Source organism: Prunus dulcis, chromosome 7 (assembly GCF_902201215.1).
Source record: "Prunus dulcis chromosome 7, ALMONDv2, whole genome shotgun sequence".
Lineage (NCBI taxonomy): Eukaryota > Viridiplantae > Streptophyta > Magnoliopsida > Rosales > Rosaceae > Prunus > Prunus dulcis.
In genome coordinates, this window is record NC_047656.1 from 2,228,455 (window position 1) to 2,238,123 (window position 9,669).

A 9,669-nucleotide genomic window follows, 5' to 3' on the forward strand; every position below is an offset into this window, starting at 1 on the left:
TGGGTGTGTGTCAACTTTAAATCAAGATGAGAAAATTAAAAGTTATGCAGTAGTAATTGTCTCTTCTTATTGATGCTTGAACTCCAGTGGGGGCGGCGATGGGTGGTGGTGGAGGTGGAGGTGATAGTGGTGGTGCTAGGGGGTGGCGGCGATGGCAGTGATGGTCAGAGAGACGACGATAATTGTGCTGGTGGTGGTGGTGACGACAGATATAGTGATAATCATGATAAAATGGTGGGAGTAGAAATGGTGATATCATATCTTGAGAATAAAAATAATATATCTATCAAAATCTCTGGGGGAAACAAAGATTTGTCATGGCCTAAAAATAGTCCATTATAAAATGAAATCCACCACTTTTTGTATTTCCTTTAAAATCAATGAATTTTTTAATACACCCAAATTTTTATAAATTCTTTTAAAGTCGTGATTGAATACATCTAAATTTGAATGGAGTTTAAAAGTCTAAATTGAATGCACCTAGAATTGAATAGACTTTTATAAAATCATGATTGAATACACCTAAACTTTTAAACTTCTTTAAAATCTTTTAAAATCTAAATTGAATACACCCCCTAAATGTCGTATTGCTATATATTTCAATGTTAAAGCTTGTCAAGTCTACAAAAAGTATACGGCCCACTCATCTCATATTCCTAATATGTAGATTAAAATTGTTTTGGCATGTTGCCATTTGTAGGACCTATAATGCGCTAAAATTGGACAAAATGAAGCTCTTGTTGTGGAGGAGAACCATTCAGCATCGCTTGGTAAAGTGATAAGTTTGAATTGACTTCAACTGGGATCATGAAATGTATCATCTTCCACCAAATGAATAATAATGACGATGCAGCTAGGTATTTTAATTAAATTCTATTTTCTTTTATGCAAGTGAATATTTGGGAGGGGAGAATCAAATTTATAATCTCGGATGTAGGAATAATTGCTTTGAATCCTTAAGTTACAAGCCCCTTACTTTAATTAGATTCTTAAGTTCTTTTATAAAATTGATATTGAGAAAATAAGGGATCAAATTTATGATCCAAGATTTTTGGGTAAATGCTCTTAAACACTTTAACTACTAGCCCTTTACATTTAATAAAATTTTGATACACACAGAAGAAAGTGAGTCTCTCTACTTGTCATATTTGAAGGAAGTTGAGGTTTCACCCCCAAAACGATATTGGGTGACGAAGAGCATGTGTGGCCGTTGGGCTTTCATATGTGAGCTAACCTGCTATGATATCATGAAGGAAGTTGAGGTTCCACCCCAAAACTAATTGGCAATGGGGGAGTAGCTCAACTCCTTATAAGCCCTTGCTAGGTTTCTCAACTTTCCAATGTGAGACTTTTTACCTTCACATTTTCACAATCTTGTTACTCTTTATCTCAATTACTAGAGGTATAAAACGGGCCATACAGGGCCTGCCTATTTATGAAAATCATCAATCCCGGCCTGAGTTTACAGTCCTAGCTCATATGGGCTTGGGCTGTGCTCGTGTCGGGCCACTAAATAGGCCGAGATGGGGCCACACTCAATTTGACTTATGTATTGCATTTTGTTTTTATAATTTTTTTTTACAACTTCATTTAAATCTTTTTACAATGATGTTTATACAAACAAGGTTTATTATTTATTGAAAAAAGAGGTCAATAACTTTATTTAAAGTACATTTAAATAGAAAATGACTAGATTATTATTTGTATATTTAAAAATTGAAACTTGAAAAACAAAATCATTATTTTATATACAAAGAAAATATTAAATTTTAATACATATTATTAGAGAAAATAAATAAACTTGAATTTAAGATATAAATGTAATAATATTATGATTATTTTTCTCTAAAATAAATATAATTTAATAAATGAGCCTTAAATGAGTCATCAAGACTGGACTCATTGGACCTAATCACCTCATCCCAACTTACCTAAAAATACAAACAATATCATGTCCGACCTTACTTTAATGTGCCTCGTCAGACCTTTCTTTAACCTGCCGTACTCGAGCCGACACGGTCTGTGAGACATCTCTATCAATTACTCATATTTCTCTGTCAAAGTTTGGCGTAGCCTTAAAAAGATAGGAAGTAAATGACATTCAAACATGGACCCCTGTACCCCTGATTTGTACACTACACATCATGTCCATGTTGTCTTTTAGCCAATAATAATTTATCCAATTTATTATTAGGTGTCCCCTTCTTTACTTTGTCCAAACCTCAATCTTGTTTTGGACTGTTATCTTTTTCCCATTCTTGTTTCTTTTAATCTATTAAGCCTTTGTCTTCCTGTAAATTATGATGGCAAGAAATGAACCAAAATACAATTGTATAATAGAGGGCTCCTGTGCATATTGATTGGCTTGTGGCCCAGAAGAGTACTGTATATAGTAATAGTATCATGCCAAAGGGTGCAACCGTGCAAGTGTTTAGGACCACTTTGGGAAAATTTCAAGTTGATGCTCCCAAACTTGCCTCCTTATATTTGCAATCAATAATTAGTTCATATTATGTAATGCTCCCAATTTCTGTAAATCTTAAGAGAAAAATATATATGTAGGAAATACCTTCCATTCATTTAATATTTCGTTTGTGATTGCATACATGGTTATGCACAGTTCCAAAAAATAAAAAACTAAAAACAACACATGATGGGTACAAATTGAACGATTCAAATCATTAGATGACATTGTAGAGTGAGCTCAAATGAGTGGTCAACGGCATATTAATTACTAACCGGTTAGCACTTAAGTGGTCCTTAATGGAACAAAACCCAACGATAGGTGGTGAAGTGGGAATTTAAACCTTGCTTCAGTGTAGGTAGATGCTCTTAATTATTAGTGTTAGAAGGCCTAAGAAACCAAGCTTGAAATACAAATAAGCTATTGTATTCTATTGAAGCAAAAACTATTAAAATAAACTGTCGAGCTTGCAAAAGGTTATTACATAATATGTTTGAGAAAAACAAAGCAGGAGTTATTTATCAATTCCTTGAATACACAAAATAACAATAGCGACTTGGCTCAACCACCTCTTTACCAATACACAAAGGAGGTTATATATATATTGTGTAAGAGCAAGCTATTCTCTGTCTTCAGATAGACTTACAACTCAAACCTGCAATTACCAAATCTCTTTGGAAAATCATACCTTGGTGCAAAGGCATGGCGTTCCCGAAAGCTACATAATTTCGATATTTAGGAGAAATTATAGACTCAAACAAAACAAGAAATTAGGGGCTTATCAACTACACCAGACACCTCAATTGAAGCTAAAAACACAAGCAGCCTGCAACTTAGTTTGTCAACTGCACTAAACAAAGCTTGTAAGTAACTATTTACATTATAACTAATTTACAAATCTACAATTCAGTCATATCAAACCACAGTTACTAGGATTAGTTTATCTCTTTTTGAAGCTTGAGAGACCCAAGTGTTTGAATCAACCTCAAAGACATAGAGCTGATGTATACAACTAAAAGCCCCCCTCCCAAAACCCCATCAAGCCTCATATTTCTCCTTGGTAGAACCACAAGTGCCCAAAGCAAGCCTCCTGCTAAGAAACACACTGTCTCCAACAGGTATGGATCTCTGCGGAGCACAAGGGGTGATGGATATGTAGACCAAGCAGAGCCAACAAGGGATAAGCCCAATCCAAACAGAATGTTGAAGATGGGACCAGCATAACAGGCTGCAAATGCAATTTGAGTTCCTTCAGGTCCACCATTCAAAGCCATTGTCAAATTGGTAATCAAATCTCCAAATGAGTTACCCCAAGCAAGGACTGTTAGCCCTAAGATAGAAGGACTTACACCTAATAAGTACCCTACTGAAACTAACAAACCCACCAATTCCTGAGCTGTAAAATAACTCCAAGTAACACTCATTAGAAACCCTGCAACAAGCCAAGGAAATAAGCAATTCTTTGGTGGGATTGATTTCTCTGTTGTCACAAATGCAACAAGACCAAAAGTGACTCCAAAAATCAATCCAGTAATATAGATCACCAAGCTTGTCATGAAGCTAACACGGTCAAATTGATGGTTCCAAAGAATTGACAATAGCACTGGTGCTAGTGTCACTGAAGCAACTGCATACGGCTTAGACCATCTCTCTTCACAAACAACAGGAATAGTCAATCTCCTTGGCAGATAAAGAGGCATCTCGAGTACGAAGAAAACCATACGACAAGAAGCCGATGATCTAAGATTAGAGCAGCATTTCTTGACTTCTAGTACTTCAGAACTGCCTTCTACAGCTCCTTCCTCTGCAGCACTAAGCTCTTCCTTTTCCATGTTGCTAAGAATTGGTACACTCAAGTCAGTGACATTGGTGGAAGTACAGTTCGATTCACTGATTTCCCCAGCAGCATTCTTCCAATGAGTATGTGAGATGTAAACCACAATCACATAAACAATATACATTGAAGCAAAAGCCATTGCAGCCCACACATCTATTTCACTCTGAATCAAGATCAGAACCAAGAACAGAATGACCAAAAGGTAGAAGCAAATATCTCTCACAAAGTCACATTTCTTAACTCGAATACGCCTCTGGCGCATTGAAATGCTTATGATTCCAACCACAACACATGATACAAAGGAAGCTCCCCCCAAAATTGTACTAAGACCAATTTCGCCTGTCCCACCGCCCATAAACGAAACAAGACTGGAAAAAACATCAGGGGCTCCATTGCCAAGAGAGAGCAGAGTGACCCCAGCAATTGTAGGGGACAATTTTAGTAGCCTTGATAGATTTTCCAGCGAAGAACAAAAGTATTCAGAAGCTGTATTCCCCAACAAATAGAACAAAACCAGGAGCCACAAAAACATAAGAAAATAACCCAAAAGAGGAAAACTTCCAAAATTGCAATAGAAAATGAAAAGATAGTCAATATAGCCTTGAGAGACACATGGGTTTTCGGATTTAAGGTAGAGGCACTTGGCTTCATAGTCATCTAAACTAAGAAAACCCTCGCAATCTAGCGTATTGCTGTCTCTGAAAATTTCAACACTGCTTAGAACCAGATATTCTGAAGGCTGAAAATGTATAATCAAGAGAGCACATGCCACTAAGAGAAGTGAGATATTCAAGAAAATGATGTAATTCCTATACTTGGGCATGAAAATTAAGGTACCCATTACAGAGATTCAACCTGAGGCCAAAAATACAGAAGTTCAATTGAACCTACCTAGTCTATGCTTGTGCACAAGAGTAACTTGGAGTAGATCATGGGCAAGGAATTGGGTTTATGGCAATTAGGCAGACAAACATTGAAGGATGAAGGGTTTGGAATTTGGTGCCTTGAAAGGTTTCCTTTTGTGCAGACTGATTAAGCAACGGAATGGAGCTTTTGGTGAGAGTCAAGCCAATTGCAGATTCTCCTCTTGTTTCCACATTGTGGGAATATTTCACTTTCCCCATGAAAGGTCTAGATCATACATGCTGACATGGCTGGGACACGTGTCATATGATTGTGCCATGGGTATCAGGAGGACAGTCGACAAGCTTCAATTCAAGCTAAAACTACACGTGGAAATTGGATGGGACGTCATCTTTCACGGTCAGCATAGCACCTGTGAAAGCAAAGATAAAGAGAACCCACAACGCGTCGGCTTTCAACATCAATCCTTGTTTTGTTAACTTCACGTTTTTCTTTCTTTTTGATATATATAAATATCATATTCAGGTCGGCCCTCAGATTCCTGTAGCTCAAGTCGAACCTCCAAAATGGGATCAAGATTCATGCTATCCAATAAAATTCTCAAATTAACGAAAACAAAGAAAACTGAACTCCAAAACATAACACATACAATACTTTTGCGGGTGTAATTATTACTATTATTATTTTTATTTAATTTTTATTAAATGATGGAAGGGAAGCAATGAGCTTGGATTGTGGCTTGAAAATTCTTGGGATTTTTCTAATTGTTGGGTAATTTATTATATGACTACGAATCCCTCCTATATTATTTGAGAATACTTGTTGTACCCAAAAAAATAATTGGTTTGAATGATTATGTTTATACATTAGACTAATTAAACGTATAAATAAAATAGGGGTGACAAAATTTGGTGGCCTCATGATTCGAGGGTCCTAAGTAGCCACCTTATGGGCCTACCTTCTATGCCGACCTTGATCACATTCTCCCTGGTTCATCCCTTTGAGTGTTGAATAATGTAAAATTCCATATTAGAAATTTGACAAAATAAATTTTATATATAGTAAGTGGTTCAACTACTAATATTACTAATACCTTTTGTAATAAAATTAGGGGTTGGCAACCGAATCAACCACACTGAGGAGAGGAACCATATGTCAATGCTGGTATTCTAGTTGAGAACTGTATATACATTGCCTTTCTTTTGCATTTTATTGCCGCCTTTACAAAACTTCCACTCTTATGGGATTCACATGAGATATGAGGAGATGAATTTGCATAGAATTTTGGTGTGGAAAGTAAAAAATATAGCTAGGTATTTATAATATAAAAAAATTTCTAAATTTTTTAGTATTTTTTTCAAATTTTTTGTTATTTAAATTGGTTGCTGACATCATTATAACGTCAGCATTGCTTCACTTTGTCCAAGCAACAGCATGGGCTAGACTTGCTTGTGGGCTTGCCTGGATTGGTGGGTCTCACACCTTGCCTAGGCTTGCCCTTGCGCACTAGAGCCGTTCGTGGGCCTAAGCCCTCTCCTGCCCTGGCAAAAGGCCTTGCGGTGGACTTGCTCTTAGGAAAATGCCCCGTATTCATCACAAGTCTTACATGAAAGCTGTCATGGACTCTTAACAACCATCTAACAAGTCATTACGTTGGTATTTAGGAATTAGTTAATAACCTTACTTAAGACAGAATAGAGAGATTTGCAAACAAGTTTATTAAACTAAATAAGGACCAGAAGCATCACAATCAAAACCCTCAAAACAAAATAACACAACAGACAAAAAAAAAAAAAAAACAACTCAAATGCAGAAACAAACAACCACCTACATAGGATAATACTTAAACAAACTTCATTCTTTAATTTTACTAGATCATATATAGCAGCACCCTCCGGGCTTGGCAATCTGGTCAATGACCATAGGTAACGATGCTGTCAATAATCTTAGCCACAACCTCCTTTGAATCCCTCAGCTTTCTGATGCTCTTATTCAGGTTTGCACGCTTCACCGCTACAGCCGGTGACTCCTCCAGCATCCTCTCAATCCCGCCACCGTAAGGTCCCATCAGCTCATTCACAATCTCAGCTTCCATCTCCTTGTTCACCAGGTTGGAAATAGACAGCTGCAAATGCAACGCCATAAGATCTACAAACCTCCTCATAACAACCTTCCAATAAGCAGCCATCCTCATTTTCAGATCAAAAGCTTGAGGTAACATAAGAGGGTACTGCCTCAGAACTTCAACTTCCACCTCCCCAATACCTTCTATAGTTATAGTAGAAGGGCGTTTCTCGTTATCTAAGACACCATCTATGAAGGTCTTCTGGTGAGCCATGAGCCTGTTCCATTCAGCAACATACTCAGGATCACATGTATAATCCGTAAGCTTCTCCATATCCACAATTTCCGTCATCCACTTAATCGACCTTTCTTTCATCTTGGCCATCAGATTGTGTCCAGCTCGCCTCGCACATAGTTGAAGCTGATAATAATTATCCGAATGCCTCATCAACACAGAAATAACCACTTCCTCGATGTAAGTCCAAAACTGCTCCACAAACCCAATTGGTATGCTCGAAATTCCGTTCACTTTTCCCTGCAAGATAGTAAGAAAAGCATTGCGAGGAAGAAAATTCGGAAGTGCTATACCTTTCACTTCCTCCAATGCCTTGATCTCTTCTATCAAGAAGTTATTCTTCGGGTCGCTTTGAACACAATTGTGAAGTGCATCTGAGTACTGATTTAGCATTTCAACCAATCTAGCAGTGCAATGCATGTGTCTGTCTTCAGAGTACTCTTCAAATTCTCCTCTCAGAAGAATCTTCCTAAGAGATTCTTTGGCCAAACCAATGATCTGCATGAAAGCTGTCATGGCCTCAGCAACAGAGGAAAGATTCTTTGGCATTTTATTCAGTTCAGAAAGGCAGTAATTCAGCTTGTCATTAATCTTCTTCACAATTTCCGGCAAGTTTCTTGCTATGCTGTTAGCTTGAATTTGCACCAACTTTTGCGCCAAAACTGGAATACCGACAATAGATTTGTCGATCTTCGACAGAAGAGGATGACTCTGAAATAGTTCATGAGCAATGGCCCGTGCCTCCTCATATGTTTCATCTCCAATGCGGTTCCTCACACAGACATAACCAAGTCCGATGTTGACATCATCTCCCGTGACCTTCTCGAGCAGTCCCTCAGGTGCCTTATCAACTTTTGTAACCACAGCCAGTGTCCTTCCACCAGTCTTATCCACACTCTGCGACATCCTAATCGATTCACAGGTGGCAAAATCGACACTGGCAGACAACACATTCAGAATGATACTCTCTTCTGGCTTTATATATTCCATGATCATGTCTTTGATTTGATCATAAATATTTTCAGGCTGCCCATGAATAGGCACTCTAGTAATACCAGGCAAATCCACCATAGTCAAATCAGGAACACCCTCCTTTTTCACCAACAGAGTCAATGGGGCGTTAGAAATTCCCTTACCTCCCCCTGCAATAGAATTAGTGGCTTTAACAATATCATCAGTCACGTTGTCTTCATCGGTACGATCAGTTCTGCCGTTGTACTCCAAGGAAAGCTCTGGCTGAGGACTAGAGTGGTGCTGCAGCCTCATTATAAGAGGTACCCTTGTGCAGATGCCTTGACCCCGAGGAAGGCTGATGCCGGCCAAAGATTCAAGGACACTAGACTTTCCAGATGACTGGTCCCCAACCACCACAATTGTTGGGAGCTGAATGCCTTCATCCATTATCATCAAGTTACGGAGTTTGTCCACCGCGTCAAGTAGGGGACGTATTTTTTCATTGTAGGATGACACAATAGGGGCGCAGTTGATAGGCACTGCATCTTTTTCCACCTCAACCAGCGCGAATGACCCTTCACCATTCAAAACTGCAGCATTTGATGTTGTCATGGACGGATTAGCTTGCTTTCCACCTCCCATATCTGAATGTAGCAAGAAAATAATTCAGAGAGAGAGAGAGAGATATATATATAGAGAGATAGGGAGATAGTGGAGGTTGTTGATGAGAAGAGAAATGAGACAAGTGTATATAAATAAAGATGGATATGTTTGTCATGAAACTAGCTAGCTATTTATAAATGTTCAACCAGACCACTGTGTTATTCTTCTGGGCTAAGCGACTTCCCCTTGCAGTCTTTCAGCATTTGGAAAACCCAAAGTTGTGGTTTACCCATTTCATTTCATGCACTTATCAGTTTATGCACATACACGACATGAAAATTTTACTTTGATAAAGCAAAAAAAAGTAAACAGCTTTACTTTGATAAACCAAAGTTGTGGTTTCCTCATTCTCTCTAAAACTTCTCTCCTCTCCACCACCCTCTTCTGAGTAGCTATAGCTTTCTCTTTCAATGAAAAAGGAAACTTCTCTCCTCTCCAACACAACTTTGGGTTTGCTAAATGTTGAAAGACAAAGCGCATGCCCCTTAGCCCAGCAGAAAAATTATATTGGCTTTTGAATGGATGACT

General features: G+C 38.1%; 2 protein-coding genes across 2 annotated transcripts; both read right to left on the reverse strand.

Annotated features, from left to right (window-relative positions):
• Window positions 1-3,020: 3,020 nt before the first annotated feature.
• On the reverse strand, window positions 3,021-5,395 carry LOC117633536 (cation/calcium exchanger 2). Its single transcript, XM_034367176.1, has one exon. The coding sequence runs from the start codon at window positions 5,140-5,142 to the stop codon at window positions 3,400-3,402; it is 1,743 nt and encodes a 580-aa protein (XP_034223067.1). The 5' UTR covers window positions 5,143-5,395; the 3' UTR covers window positions 3,021-3,399.
• A 1,468-nt stretch (window positions 5,396-6,863) lies between these two features.
• LOC117635938 (dynamin-related protein 4C-like) lies at window positions 6,864-9,251 on the reverse strand. Its single transcript, XM_034370331.1, has one exon. The coding sequence runs from the start codon at window positions 9,118-9,120 to the stop codon at window positions 7,078-7,080; it is 2,043 nt and encodes a 680-aa protein (XP_034226222.1). The 5' UTR covers window positions 9,121-9,251; the 3' UTR covers window positions 6,864-7,077.
• Window positions 9,252-9,669: the final 418 nt, after the last annotated feature.

What these genes read in the sequence shown, in the direction of transcription:
- LOC117633536 (XM_034367176.1), bottom strand. Translation starts at nt 5,142, where the DNA reads ATGGGTACCTTAATTTTCATGCCCAAGTATAGGAATTACATCATTTTC.
- LOC117635938 (XM_034370331.1), bottom strand. Translation starts at nt 9,120, where the DNA reads ATGGGAGGTGGAAAGCAAGCTAATCCGTCCATGACAACATCAAATGCT.